At 42.0% G+C, this 16,328-nt stretch overlaps 1 protein-coding gene across 1 annotated transcript in view; it reads left to right on the forward strand.

Annotated features, from left to right (window-relative positions):
• The window catches only part of LOC121950904 (potassium voltage-gated channel subfamily B member 1-like), a 44,946-nt gene extending 29,181 nt beyond the window's left edge, over positions 1-15,765 (forward strand). The window contains exon 2 of the mRNA XM_042496999.1: positions 13,873-15,765. Coding sequence (XP_042352933.1) covers positions 13,873-15,729 — 1,857 coding nt within the window. The 3' untranslated portion in view covers positions 15,730-15,765. The remainder of the gene's footprint in view (positions 1-13,872) is intronic.
• The last annotated feature ends 563 nt before the right edge of the window (positions 15,766-16,328 follow it).

The raw sequence follows: 16,328 nt of genomic DNA on the forward strand, positions 1-16,328 counted from the left end.
CAGCTGGAGCTCCAGCCTGCACAAAACAAGTATTAAGAACAAAGACACTTGAGTACTTGTCATTTTCAGCTGGGTGTGATGTGTCTTCACTGAGTGGAGATGTGATTGTGCTGTGAGCTATGAGTCTTGCCGGTGTGCCGCATTTCAGGCCCACACAAAAACGCCCACTGTATATCAGGATTGTACATCTCAGGATCACAGATGCCATACTTATTCCATTAGTAGGGCTCAGCCATGCGGGCTGTGTGGTGTTTGTTGGGTTTTTTTTAACGGCAGCCTGGAAGAGACCCTCCCCAGCCTGCTGTGTGTTCCCACAGCATACTTAACACAGACAGACGGGCACATGCTGTGAGGAGGCCCTCAGAGAGTAGAGAGTCCAGAAGGGGGGCGGCACACAGTTCATTAAGGGTTCAGGTCATTTCCCCTCATCTGAAACACTGTCTGCATTAACATGTACATTATTATTCCATGTGACAATATTCTAAATTTGACGTGGATCATGTAAACAGCATATTTTGTTTGGATATTTCAATACAGGCCTTTTTCTAAATTCCGCATTTTCCAATAAAGATGTGGGTTGTGTTGATATTATTCAGGTTTTTTGAGCATTATTTTTGACATGTATGTAACACAATCATAATATGTGTCTCAACTGGGGCTTTTACTGTAGTTTGTGGCACATGGCCTGTTGTCTAATTACAATCAGCTCTGTGTGTTATCATCAACATGTTGTCATCCCAAGTCGTCACATATCGCTGCTTTGTCAGTGGACTTTCGTGTCTACATAATACGCTCTAGGTATCCTCCTACATCTGCTGTGAATGTTCTGGGATGGTGCAACCAAAGCCAGGATATCAACAGAGGCACATGGTTAGGTTTAGGCAACAAAGGCATGTGGTTATGTTTAGAAAAAAAACACCCTAGATTGGCTCTACATTCATACAGGTAGCGAACACAGGGCTCCTGAGTAAAAGTTTGGGGTTTGTTGGACCCATCCACCACCCCTCCCTCTAACTCCTTGGGTACCTTTGTGCTCCTTATATTACGAAATTACTGGCAGCGTTTCAACCCGAAGCCACCGTCAATGTATCATACTGCGGCACCAGGTGCTATCTGGCTGACAGGCGGGATAAAATAACACTGCAAAAGGTTCCCTCCAACCGGTTATAAAGGGATGCTAACTTTTCCACTTTTCACTGATCACACAACTTATACTTAACCATTTCTCTCGCTAATTACAAAATAAATCAAGTGTAGTTTACATAATATTGAGATATATACTGTATGTTTGATATATGAATATAAAGGGAAAAAAGTAATACATTTAACATTACACATAAAGTGGAACTGATCAAAAAACACCTGTAGCTACTGACATAGTCTACATATTTCATAGTATTTCTTTAGCAGTGCAGCTGCAGAAGAGGTTTAATACCCATATTACAAATAATAGGTTAAACACAGGAAAAAAGGTGACAGCAGAGGGACTTCTGGGTATCAGAGCACAATGTATAACTTGAAATCAATCAATAGTGTTACATCATGATGGCAATGTGGATCTATAAGCCTCTGTCACTCTGCCAGTAGAGAAGCTCCTGTCTGGTATTTTATCACTCAATAATCTTGGATCAGTTTTTCATTTCATGCTTAAACTGATTTATATGCTTTACAAAATGACTCAGTTTAGTGAGGGGGAGGTCTGCTGCAGCCAGGATAGCATACATGAGATCGTTTTGTTACTGAATTCTTTAAAATATGTATGTTTTTATCAAAATACAGAAGGGAATTTTAATCTTGGCGTGTATTTATCAGTGCACACCTGATAACACAGATGTTCCAGATGTTTCAGAACCAAGGTTTTCTGTTCCAGGCAAAAGGCCGGTGGCAATAGCGCAGATGTTTTGACAGGGGGAACTCAGAAAAACAGCGCTGGTTCGTACATCAGCCACAGGGTAGCAATCACACATTTCATTTTCTCACTCTGTCACTCTCTTATTTTGTCTTCATTTTTGACAATGTCACCTCTGTTCCTTTTCACTTTCTTTTTCTCTGTCATCATAAAAAAAAAATAATGCATCCCTGTCCTTGTAAAATACAGACTGCTGGCCCTATCTAGACACCCACCAGCCCCAACAATGAGTTTAAGGCCAGTGAAAAGCAGTGATGGAAGAAGTATTCAGATCCTTTACTTCAGTGAAGTATCAGTGAAACAATGTATTTATTATTAGTACAATGACTGCAAGGCAAGGCAACTTTATTTACATAGCACATTTTGGTAAAAAGGCAATTCTAAGTGCTTTAGATTAAACATCCAAAGCAAAGAGACAAAGTCCAAAAGAAACAATATAATAAAGGGCATTTAAGCACAATTAAGATGCCATTAAAAACTAGAGAATAGATAGATAAAACAGGACTAAGGCCAGTTTAAAATACGAGAATAAAAGTTAAAATGCAGAAATTAACAAACATTTGATTCAATAAAAGGAAGATGCACGGAAACAGGCACGTCTTCAGCATGATTTGAAGTCAGTCAAAAAAAGCAGACAAAATCCCACCCAAAATAAAGAATAATGATAAAAATAAGTTCAGTTCAGTTTATTGTCGTTCAAAACATGTTAAAAACATTAAGTAACAGCATTCGTTTTCCAGGTCCAGCAGCATACAGAATAAATTGTATTAGCTATATGTACCTTATAAAAAAAGAGTAATAAATAAACTAAAAACCTATATTAAATAAAACACAGTTAAAAACCAAGCAGCATGTTAATACATAGCAGCAGTGAAGCAAAGTGCAGACTTTAAGTCAGGAGTTTGTGAGTCTCACAACCTTTGGGAAGAAGCTGCACTTTAGCCTTCTTGTTCTTGCTTTGAGGCTGTGCAGCCTTCTGCCTGGGGGGAGGGGATGAACAGTTCGTGTGCCAGGTGGGTGGGGTCTTTCATGATACATGAAGCTCTGCTTCTACACCTGCTGACATAAATGTCCTCCAAGGAAGGGAGGCTGCTGTTGGTGATTTTTTTGAGCAGATTTAACTACTCGTTGTAGCGCCTTCCTGTCAGCCACAGAGCAGTTCCCATACCAGACAGTGATGGAGGATGTCAGTACGCTCTCCAGGTCAGGACAGCTGAGACTAGCCCACTTCAGCCTCCTCAAAAAGTACAGGCCCTGGTGGGCCTTTCTTATCATGCTGGCTGTGTTGGTGGCCTTTGTGAGGTTGTTGTAGATGTAGAGGCCCAAATACTTCACACCATCTCCACAGCTGCCCCTCCGATGAAGAGGAGCGATGGGGTGTGTCTTCTCCTCCTAAAGTCAACAACCATCTCCTTAGTCTTCCCCACATTGATGCAGAGATAGTTTTCTCAGGCAACACAGGAACGGCAGCAGATGATTGAATAACTTCCAGTGGAAGCTTTGTAAGTCCAGTAAAATTAGACTAGATAGCATTACACAATTCTGATAAAGAGGAACCTCTTTTTTCTGTAGACACACTCTGTTTCACTGCTGTTTACATCTGCCATCTCCATGGCTACAAAGTGTGTGGCCACATCATATAGTACAGGAGGATCTTTGACATGAAGCTTGATACGAGCTTGTGGGAAACAGTGGACACAGAGGCTGATAAGATGCCCTTACTGATCTGGTGTCTGCTCTCTAGGGCCGTGAGAGCAGAGTGGACGACAGCTGACACTGCGTCAGACACAGACCGTTTTTTCCTATAGGCATACTGATGGGGGTCCACTTTGATGTTAATGGTAACCTTTAAGTGGGCCAAAACCAGCCATTCAAAGTATTTCATGACTGTAAGGGTGAGAGCCACAGGACGATAGTCATTCATGCTTTTAACTGCCGAGTTTGGGGCGCCGGAACGATAGTGGACATCTTTAGACAAACAGGTACCACAGCTTGGGAGAGGGAGATGTTGAAGATGTCCATCAAGACCTCTGTGAGTTCCTGAGCACAGTCTCTCAGAACCTGTCGCGGGATGTTGTCCGGGGCTGCTGCTTTGCAGGGCTTGATCCTCCTCAGTGTCTTCCTCACATCCACAGCTAAAACACTGAAGGGCAGCTCACCTGGTGGAAGTATGAGCCTGGAGCTGTGGGAGGAGTTGGATGACTCTAAGCAGGCATAGAAGGTGTTCAGGACATCAGGAAGAGACAGGTCCCGAGGGCATTCAACATCCCTCCCTTTATAGTATGTGATGCTCTTTATGCCCCTCCACATGCTCCAGGTGCTGGTGGAAAAATGACCCTGTATCCTAAGGGCATAAGTAGCCTTGGCCCTTTTGATACCAGCCTCCAGTTCCCTCCTTACTGTTCTCAGTGCCTCTGCATCTCCAGGCCTGAAGGCTGAGTCCCGTGCCCTCAAAAGAAACCGCACCTCTCCATTCAGCCCAAGTTTCTGATTGGGACAGACGGTGATTTTCCTGGTGGTGGTAACGTCATCAGTGCATTTACTGATGTATCCATAAAGCGATGACACATAGTCCTCCTTGCCATCACCAGTTGCTGCTTCTCTGAGTGCCTGCCAGTTGGTGCATTCAAATCAGTCCTGGAGCACAAAGACAGCTCCACTGGGCCAATAAATAAATAAGTTATAATAAAATAAAAGTACTTGCTCTGCATTACTTGTTCTGCACACACACACAGAACAAGTTTTATGTTGCCTTTTATCGAATTATATTTATTTCCTAATGCTTAAACAAACATTAAAATTATTATTTTCAAATGTCAAAAAGACACATCAGTGCACACACAATGCCCTGCATCTGTGAGCCTCATCGTTTTAGCGCCACCTTCACACTTCCTAAAGGACACATCCTGAGCATAGCCGCAAGCTCAGTAATCCATCTCCCTGTCTTCTCCTCAGCACACGGCAAAGGATAGGCACATGCTCCCTGATAAAGGCATGAAGGTGGTACAGAGAGGGTTTACAGGCAAGGTGAAATGAGACAGATGAGGCGGAGGGCACATCTGTGCGGGACACAGGGGGTCTTGTCAGTTTGGGAGATGCTTTATCTGGTTTCAGAGACAGATGGGAAAGTTAGACTGGGGGGCAGTTATGTAACTAGAAACTGTTCATTGCCAACATCCAGACTGTGATGTACAGTAATTATAATTAAAAGACTTGTCATCATTACTCCTAGCTGTTTATTGTTACTCCTGATTGTTGTATGGTTTTCATCTTTTCACATCAATTTGATCTTTTTCAAGCGTTTTAATTTTGGCATCATGACATCTGTGAGCATTGTGTATGAGAAAAACACTAAATATTACAATGCTTTATGAAACTACATTAAATGTAACTAAAACAAACAACATACTGGGAAATAACATAAAATAAAATGAAACTGGGATTTGGAATTTTACAGCACTTAAAAAAATACAGCGTACACTATGTGAAAGAAGCATCAGCGAATGACCACTGACCTTCTGATGACCTCTGATGTCTCCTCACAGTCTGTGTCTCTCTGCTCACTCCCTGAATAGTCATATATTTTAAGTCTCTTATGCAGTCATTTTTGACTGGTACATTTCAGTGACTGGTACAGTAAATGTTGGTTGTTTTAGGAGGTTAAAAATCTTTGGAGTTGGTCAGTCATTACAAACAAATCATGCCACAAAACTTTGATTAAAACCACAGTAGAGACTCAAAACTCTCTAGAGAAAGTATGTAATGTTGAAATCTGTGAAAATATAGTAAAAAGTGATGAACAAGACATTTAGAATATTATTATTTGACGGGTAGGTTAAAACATGGATTTTTGTATTTCTTCAGCAAAAACAGATTTTAAAGGTGAAAGTCAAGTGACATTCTTTAATTTTCTCATTGTTAATAAATCCCATAAAAATGACTTAAACAGAATTTATTACTCTGGCAAGTGTTGTTTGTGTAGCTAAAGCCTGTTCTACCCTAATTCTTTGTGCCATAGAACTTTAGCCTGGGAACCAGACAAATCTGCAAGCTCACGACTTATTTGCTCTAACAGATGCCTCTGGTCTCCCTCCCGTTCAAATTTCCAGCCAAAGAGGCCCTCGTCAGGCCAATCAAAAGCATTTATCTGATATGGGGCTGATATTTAATCAGATGACTGAGCACCACAGACTGTGTAAATAAGTGATGTAGCTACCATGATGTAACCCACTGATTTGTGAACCATCATTTTGAATTTGTCGTCCTGAGGGTTTTTTTTTTTTTGTTTGACCTCAAACCCTGATTAAAGCGCAGCATAATTTGTATTAGGGAATTGGTTAGGCGTTGCCTCTCTATGGCACACCTGAAAGCTCAGCTAAAAATACTGCCCAAGAACTACCTTTTACTTTTGTCTGAGTCATATTTTTAAGACTACAATGCCCAGCTGTTTAAGAAAATATTTGAGCCTTTTAAAAAAAAAAAAAATCAACTTTGAGATTTGGTGACAGAAACAAAAATACAGAGTACTGTCACCCTTATCCTAGCAACTTTAAAAACTACATAAGAAGAAACAAAACAAGGGAACTGTATGTCAAGGGGTTAATTATGATTAGTTTATGTAAGGGGGCAGCAGGTGAGAGTAGTTTTACTGCACCGCGGTCCCTGGGTGGAACTTTCCAAGAAGGTGATCGTAACCCTGGCGAGAAAGTGTTTACAGCTACAAAGGGCTTCTACGTGTTTCTGAATTTTGTTTACCGGCAGCGTAATTCCATCCATCTTTTTCCATTGAAGCCTTGGCTAAAAACAAAAACACTGACACAGTATCCCACAGAGGGAGCTACAGCTGAACCACAGCAGACTCTGTAGGAGGAAGGTCAGCTGCCAGGGCACCGAGCCAGAAAACAGTTATTGGCGAATCACAGACAAAGTTGTACAATAAGAGGATTAGAGATGCCACCTTGCACTCAACATACCCATGGAAAAAAAAGTAAGTGAGTCACTGTGTGACATAATCTCTGCATTGATTCAACTCATGTGGTGAAAAGGGCAAATCCAGTTACGATGAAGAGGGACCAGAAGTGAATCAACACTTCACACAGCATGACGCAGGGAAAAGCCCAAAATACCAGACAGAAAATTTTCTTCTGGCAATTACAATGCCACTTTGTTCATCGTGTCATCTGTTCTCAACCCAAATGTCAGTCATGTGTCGTGTATCTTTGTTTTTATTCATTCCTAACACGCCTCCAGTCTTTAAGTGACACTCTTCTCTTTTTGCTTCTGTCTCTATTACATATTATCTCTTTGTCAAAATGTAGCAGGTCAGTTTTGTGATATTGGGTTGTATGTCAATATCTTTGTGAATCTATTGACCATATCAGCAAAACGATGACACTACACTGACTGATTTTACTAGCAACTTTAATTTTATCCAGGAAAACACTGGAAACTAATGATATGAATATCTCATCCTGATAACTCACTAGAGGGTTATTTTGAGAGCGATGGTGTTATCCTAATATTGCTGGAGCTGAAGCAGTAAACAATATAAAAGGACCCAATGAATGAGCTAAATTAGATTAGTATTACTATTCAGCCCAGTTGCTAGAAGAAAATGTTGGCATTGCATGTTTGTGCAAACCATGAATATGTTATATTTGCATGTTTTATACTTATAAATGACATAGTATATGAGCTGACTTAGTCATCAGGTTGTAGAGGATAGATGGCATGACACCTATGAGAGAGCCTGCCAAGGTGGAGAGCACTGTTGGAGACCACCAGGAAACAAAACTGTTTTTTGGTTGTTGTTTTTTTTGGCAAGTCATCGCTGCATTTGCAGCAGCTTATTAGCCACTAAACGGGGGTGGTTTTTAACGATTTGTCGCTGCATTTCCAGAAAGAATTGTGCCACCAAAACCAGCATTTTAAGCTCAACCATCAATCTACTCTTCACTATAACCACGTAAACCTAATCACACATTGACCACAATGATATTGAAACGTTAAGAAATGTTTAGTTTTAGCTTATCTTCTACATTATGTAACATATCTGTGGTTTGCAGAAATGTACAAAACTAAATTTATTCTGAGGAATGGGTTGGACTAAAGGTTCATATATGCTCAACTCAGTATTAGATACATATATTGATGCAGAGACTTCTGTGCATACTCTGTGTTAAATTCATCCACATTTGTACACGTTTTCTAAAAAGTTTATGTTACCACCATGGGGGTAGTGTAGCATACACAACTTACAGAGATTACAAAGATATTTAAAAAATGGCAGAAGAGAACAAAATGATAATATAGTGAAAAGAATTCTCCGTCCACATCTACAACAGTGCCTGAATTTAAAGGTACATTATTATGACATCATCCACCGTCACCTCTTTTGTTGTTGTGTTAAACTTTTGACTGTATTAGATGGAAGTATAAGGGCAGTGATGTTTACAGTTTTTGAAACGGATATATCTAGTTTTGTGCGTAAAGGGAGTATAAATGAGCCTTAATGGCGCTCTAATTCTATGAATATCTGTTGTGAGCTTTACAGGGTCATAGGTGAGGGCTAAGACAGAAACTGTTCATTTCGCTATATTTTTAATCTTGGCAATGTCTAACGGTCCACTAGACCACCACTTTGGTTCACATTCAAATATCTCAATAATTCAAAGATGGACTGCTGTGGAATTGTGGTACGGTCCCCAGAGAATGCGTCCAACTCACTTTGGTGAATCCCTTACTTTTCCTCTGCACCACCAGCAGGTTGTGGCTTTGAGAGAAATGTCTCCACAATTGTTGGATGCCTTTAGTACAGAAAACCTGTCAAAGAATCTTATAAATGGTGCAACCGGGCAACACACCAGGTAACTGTTGAACTCCTAATCCTGCAGGGATGCTCCCTTTCTGAAGAATCTCCTGTGTTTATAGAAACTCTGTTTCCCCTGTCCATCCCTCCTTTGATCGAGCATGAAGCAGAACTAACCTTGTGTGGAGAAAGCAGTGTGAAAACTAGGCTACCTCTCCGGCTTTGCAGTCCGTCATGGCCCAGTGAGCAAACACTCACACACACCTTTTCCAGGACAGGATAGCTTGCACTTCAGGAGGATATTAAATATTCAGTCCCCTGCCTCCTGGCCTGTAGGGAAGGGAAGCTTGGGGCTAATGAGCTGGGGGTGAATGTGTGTGTGTGTGTGTGTGTGTGTGTGTGTGTGTGTGTGTGTGTGTGTGTGTGTGTGTGGTTTTGTTTGTTGTAGACAAGTGTGTATCAGGGTTGTGTTGAAGTAGCAGCAGTCTTGATCGGATTCATCTTCCATTTATGCAAACAGGAAGCGGGACAGGCTGTCCTCACGACCTCAGTTCTTGTCGTTAAAAGCTAATGAGGCAACACAACACTTACCATAACCCTCGTTAACAGTACTTCTTTTTCTCAATGCATCTGCTGCATATTGAAAATATATTTACCCTAATGTATTTTAGCTTTATTACCTTTATATTTATATTTGCTTCCTGCTCTGTTCTGTCTGGCAGCTACATTATATTCTATTTCCTCATTTGTGAAACAGTGTCACCCCTGCATACATAAATCATACATTAATCACATCACATTGGCTAACCAAGGAAACTAACATGTTTCTGTTGCAAAGCATCAGACTGGGTTTGCCACATCCCCTCTGTGTCACAGATCTGTCACTGTGCTGAGTGCCCCTCTTTCTCTCACTCTATCTGGACTGTATCTCTGTGGTGAGATCACCCTATAAGAGATCCCTATAATCTTCACTCTGGCTGACCTCAGTTTGGAGTACTCTTGGGGTGAGAAGGGAAAAGGTGAGCAAGAGAGAGACTTTGATGGGGGTTGGAGTTGCTGGTCATGCTTCAGTTGTTCTTCACACACACAACACACCCAGGTTCAGTCTCAAATGCTGTCTTTTGTATTCCGCTTGCTTCATTAGCGGTGCTCAGGCCTGGTCAGTGTGTCAACATAGATTAGTGTTGATCTGATGAGTGCACTTTCCACTGGACAGTCCATTTTAGATCTAAGGCTCAGTAGTGAATGCCTCTCTGCTTGTGTCTATGTCTTTTGATGTGTTGCTGCTAAATCAATGCACATATGGTACAATTTCCTTTCCACCCTCTCCAGACCTCCAACAGTGGCACCCCCACAAAATTTTCATAGGGGTGGCCAGATGGTGCCACTGAAAATCTTTGAGTGGCACACCAAAACCAAAAGCCTTAACTCAATTTCAGGAATTCACTTATGCTGTTATAGTATATAGGCAAGTTGAAAACGATGTCAGTTAATGTCCCTGATTACTTTGTGTGCATAGACTAATACTGGCAGAGTAAACATTTTAAGTTTCACACCAATCATGTTTTCATGTGTTATGCATGTATCTATACATTTTAGGGCAGGCTTTAAGGCTTCAAATAGGCTGGTTGTCCTTTTCTTTAAAAAGACAAATATGCATTGAATGCAAGATTCAAAACATTTATAAGGAACAAGCCTTCTCAAGTTTAGGGGAGACTCATGGGTACCCATAAAAAACATTTTCATTTCGATGTCTTTAGGTGAAAGTTCAATCGGCCATTTTTAGAATGGCTAACATTCATGTAGGGCTTCCAGGGTTTGGCTGCCCATACATATATTAGAGAGGGAGCATTGGGCTGCCAGGCTAAAGGTAACGGATGTATAGCCTTGTCCAAAGACTGATCCAAAGGCCGTCACACTGTGAGCTTGCTCTCCATGGTCTGACACTGCTTAGTGTCAGCACGCCATTGACAATTTATTTGTAGACATTAAAAACGTATACAATAACTTGAAACAAAACTTAATATGGAAAAGACAGAAACTCCTTCTCCTCTGTATTCCTTGCAATACTCAGAAGCATCTCTCATCAACTGCAGTCCCCAACTTGGTCTGAATGATCTCCTAATTACTTAGGCACACCAACCTTCAAACCAACACGGGCTCTATGCCCAAGTAGGCCCAACCAAGCCTGACAGCCATGCAGCACAGCCAATGGGGACAGTTAGCCCCTGATACCATTTCCTGCTATTTTGTTCATTTACTTTTGTAAGAGAGTAGAGTTCACAGCTATACTTGCTTCACCTTCCATTTTTGCTTTCGTAGTATTAGGCCTAACGTTTGGGAGAATTTGATCTGTAATGTCTGTCTCATTGTTCCCCAGCTTTTTGCGCTACCTTGAAAAATGAATGCATCACAGCCTGTTAAATACAGTATTATCAGCCTCTAAATATTTTAGCCGGGGGAGGGGTTTGATTCTTACTGTTAACGATGATGGTAATGTTAGTAACAAGACATCTACCTCTAATGGCTCGTATTTGACAGTTTTCATTCATAACTTTAGTCTCTAGGGAGCCACACAGGGAGTAGGGCATTTCAGGGAACGCTCTAAGAGTCCAAATTCTTTTGTCTGCCCTGTCTCACCTGCACCCCAGCAAGGTTTCTCTGCTTTTAGTCCGTCTCTCCTCAAAGGCCAAGGTAGTTGTACAAGCAGTCACCTGTCAGGATTAATTAAAGCTTATGGCCACTGATTGGTGCCAGAGAATAATCCTGCTCGCCACTGGCCTGGGACACAGCCTCCACAGTGACCTTGTGTTGGATTTTACACTGACTCCGGTACAGGAATAATAGGTGTGGCAAACCTACACACCCACAACTGTGCAGCCTCCTTAATCCCCGGCACTATGACTAGACCCTATTATACTCAGCAGATTATATCATTAGTGGGTGCTTCACAGGTCTCCAGTACTCTGTCAGGCAGGCTCACTGACCGTGCAGGGTGTGCTTTGTAAAACAAGTAATACATTGTGGTTTTCTTGTAGCCTTGGGCATTGAAGGATTGAAGCAGACTGAATAGAAGTGGAAGCCAGTGAAGAGCAAGTGTGGCAGGGGTCTTAAAAAATGTATCAATACAATCTCCAACCCTCTCTCTCGACTCCCACCTGTCTCTCTCATATGTCAAGACTTGAAGAGAAAGGGGAAAAAAAACCTCTGCTCCGCAGATCACATTAGCTCTGACCCCATTTCTTTTGAAATGCTGACATGACATTTCATGAATACTTCTGATAAAGTGGCCACAAAGTTAAATGGGCCATGAACAAATATCATCAGAAAATGCCATCGCCACTTGGGATATTTTAGCCAGTTCTGAAATGCAATTCGGTGTCATGAAAGGACACACACCAGTTTGACACGTTGAAATAGAGTTTCTCACGGGACTGACCTTCCTCTGACATCATTTCTATTTGATGGAGCGTTTTAACTTTCACCATGTAGTTCAGGGGCAACTGCTTACTTTAGCTCCACTAGTCAATGTCACATTGTGCCTTTGATATACATTTCAATGCTGCAGATTGGGGCAAAATTAGCAATGTATGTTGAAGAAATACCAACAGGGTCCTCTAATCCATGTTGGCTCTCAGTATAATTGTGATCATTTTCAAAATAAAAGCTCAAAGTGTGGTGCCAGCTTCAGGTTCAAGATATTGAGAAGGACCCTTGCACAAACACAAAACAGATGGCTTCAGAGTTATTGCATATACAGTACAATCTTTTAATCTTTGAGTCTTTAAATAATTTCATTCCAGGCGACCATCATCAGTGCAGCGATGTACTGATGATCAAACGTTTGCTGCATGTTTCCCAAAGATTAAAAGACTGGATTAAACAGACGATTAATCTGAAGCCATCCATATGGTACTTTCCATATGATTTGTCACCTAACCAAAACACTCTCAAACTTTATAAAGTGAGTTGTTTTTCAAAGTGACCCTCAAGAGAACTTTATAAACAAGACTACTTGTCCCCAGCCAGCCCAGACGCTTACAGAAAATGTTGGCGTTGAACATTTCTGCAAACCATGATTACATCACATTTGTATGTTTCATATGTATCATATCACCATTCCAAAGAGAGGTTGTATATGAGCTGTCTTTGTCATTGAAAGGATGGTGGATGACATGTTTTCTAGGCAAGAAACCTGCCAAGCTGCAGACCACTGCTCAAGACCAACAAACAGCAAAATGGGTTGTTTTTTAACAAGTCATCACTGCACTTCAAGCTGCTTTCAGGCACCAAAGAGAGTGTTTTTTTTCTAGCAGCTTTTTAGTCAGAAAATTTGGGTGTTTTTTATCAACTTGTCACTGCATGTTCTGCAGAGTCTGTGCCACCAAAGTATTTTATGCTGAAATAATCTTTTCCTAACCATGACCAGGTTGTTTTTGTGCCTTAACCCAACCATACGTTAACCACAGCATTGTTGACGTGTAAAGAAAGTTTTGGCATATCCATTACATAATAACATATAAATGTAACGCATCTGTGGTTTGGAGAAACGTACAATACCAACATTTATTCTGGTGATTTGGTTGCTCCGGCCATTCTAGCAACTCTGTGGGGCTGCACAGTGGTGCTTTTAGCTGAATGCTTATATCAGCATGCTAACATGCTGAGGTTTACCATGTTATCATTACCATGTTCCCAATATACCTTTAAGTCTATCAGCATAGTAACATTTGGGAATTATCACTACACAGAAAGTACAGCTTAGGCTCGTGGTATTACTTTTGCAGATTTTTGGTCTTAACTGTATTAGATAAATTCAAATTTTGACTTGATGATGCTGAAAAGTCACAGGATCCACAAAGTTCTTATGATGAATTCTTGGGGGGGACATGAATGTCTGTAGTTTTCTTGCAATCCATCCAATAGTTGTCACGTTATTGCACTTTTAACTACAATGTCAACCCATGGTGGGAATAGAGAAAGGTCAGGGGATCGCCAAAGTTAGTAGGATTTACTCCTGTGGGGACTATGTGTCAAACCAACCAGCATTGGTATCTCTAGACAATGGCACAAAATGGGTATACAGCACTGGTGTAAATTACTCAGACATTTCTGTGTATTTCATTGTTGTTTTCTTCTGTCTTTTGTTTTCCAGATCCTGGCAATTATCTCCATCCTCTTCATTGTGTTGTCAACCATTGCCTTGTCTCTGAATACCCTTCCGGAGCTACAGGACACAGATGAGTTTGGTCAGTCCACAGACAATCCACAGCTAGCCCACGTCGAAGCAGTTTGCATTGCCTGGTTTACCATGGAGTACCTGCTTCGCTTCCTCTCCTCCCCCAACAAGTGGAAGTTCTTTAAGGGTCCTCTGAATATCATCGACCTGCTGGCCATCCTGCCCTACTACGTCACTATCTTCCTGACAGAATCCAACAAGAGTGTGCTGCAATTTCAGAATGTTCGCCGCGTGGTTCAGATTTTCCGGATCATGCGGATCTTGCGAATTTTGAAGTTGGCTCGTCATTCCACGGGTCTTCAGTCTCTCGGCTTCACTCTCAGGAGGAGCTACAATGAGCTGGGCCTCCTGATCCTCTTCTTGGCCATGGGCATCATGATATTCTCCAGTCTGGTGTTCTTTGCTGAAAAGGATGAAGAGGACACAAAGTTTAAAAGCATCCCAGCTTCCTTCTGGTGGGCTACCATTACTATGACCACAGTTGGCTACGGAGATATATACCCAAAAACTCTGCTGGGAAAGATAGTTGGAGGTTTGTGCTGCATCGCCGGAGTACTTGTGATAGCCCTGCCTATCCCAATCATCGTGAATAACTTCTCTGAGTTCTACAAAGAGCAAAAGAGGCAAGAGAAAGCCATCAAAAGAAGGGAGGCTCTGGAGAGGGCGAAGAGAAATGGTAGCATTGTTTCTATGAACATTAAAGATGCATTTGGTCGCAGTGTAGAGCTCATGGATATACTGGTGGAAAATACTGATGAAAAGAAGGAGAAGATGCATGATAATCATGTGTCTCCTGGTCAGCAGAAAGGGACACCCAAACTTAAGTCAAACTTGAGCCCCAGCAACACCACCAAGACACTCGAACCGAGCTACCAAGAGCAGGCCCAGCCCCCCAGCAGCCCTCAGCATCTTAGCGTGCAGAAGCTGGAGGAAATGTACAACAAGATGGCTAAGACCCAGTCACAGCCCAACCTCAACAGCAAGGAAAAAGGGCAGCCATCCAAAGCAGTTAGGCAGAGAGCTGAATTAGAGATGGGAGGCATCCCCGCTGAAGCAATCTCAAGCAAAGCAGAGGTAGTTGCAGACATGAGGAGTATGTCAAGCATTGACAGCTTCATCAGCTGTGCCACTGACTTTCCTGAGAGCTCTCGTTTTTCCCACAGCCCTGTCAGCAACATGCCAGGGAGGGTCAGCACCAACCCCAGCCTGGAGCCCACCTTGGAAAATGAGAATGAAGGATCCCAGGGCACCAATACACCCCTGACAGGACGAGGCACCAAGCCCGGCCCGTATTCTGACAGCCCCAGGGGTCTGCGCATCAACAACCCACTCAAAAGCCACTCGCTCAAGGTCAACTTCAGATGTGGGGAGGATTCAGGGACAGGGGCCCTCTCAGACAGCTCTTCAGTCCAGAGCCCCGAGGTGTCCGTCTACACAACTGCCAGCAGCAGGACACCCAGCAAGAGCCCGGAAAATGTACCACCCAGCAGCCTCTTCACATTCCACGATGCATCCATCAGTAAATTCATTGATGCCGACACAGATGAGGAGGAGCACCTGCACGATGGCGCAGGTACCAACCCATCACAGAAACTCCTGGAAAGAGCCAGCCCCAAGTTTGGCCATCACTCCAGCTTCCAACAAGGGGCCAACCACATGGAGGGCCTGCAGATGAAGCTAGGGAACAGCACACTGCCACTGGAAGGGCAGGAGAACCATGTGGCTCAGGAACTACAGCCGCTTCAGGGAGAGAAGAGTCACTCTAACGCTTAAAGTTACAATAAGGGAGATAGACTCAGAGGAAACATACAGGAGAGGAGGAAGCAAACTGTATTTCCCAAAAATATTAAAGGCAATGAAAACATTTGCAAGAACACGTGAAGAATTACATTATGAATTGCTTCTCTCATGGAAATAGTTAGTGGACAATGGGGAAGATTTTTGCGCTCAAACTTTTTCCTAACAAGGACTCCAAAGTTAATAAATTCTGCAAAGGACTCTGAATCAAGAGTTTTTAAAAAGGAAAGGAATGCCTGTCTGATAGTTTTTACTATTTATACATCTGTTTTAGCCCAGATCATCAGATATTATCTAGTTGTAAGAGTACAAGACATCATTTTTATAAGCGAAAAACTATTTTTCTGACATCCCTGGAGACCACTCTAAAGCCACTACAGCAAAAGTTGTCAAATCAGTAGCAAACCACAGAGGGCATTGAAACACGGCACTGCAAAACGGGAGACTCGCTCAGCTAAAAAAGTTAAAATAACTATGTTGTTTTACAAAAGGGGGACTTACATTTACATTTTATTATTGGTTACACAGTGTATAATTATGGCCTTACAAAGGCAACAGCGTGTTGGGAAATGTAT

This window comes from Plectropomus leopardus, chromosome 2 (assembly GCF_008729295.1).
Source record: "Plectropomus leopardus isolate mb chromosome 2, YSFRI_Pleo_2.0, whole genome shotgun sequence".
Lineage (NCBI taxonomy): Eukaryota > Metazoa > Chordata > Actinopteri > Perciformes > Serranidae > Plectropomus > Plectropomus leopardus.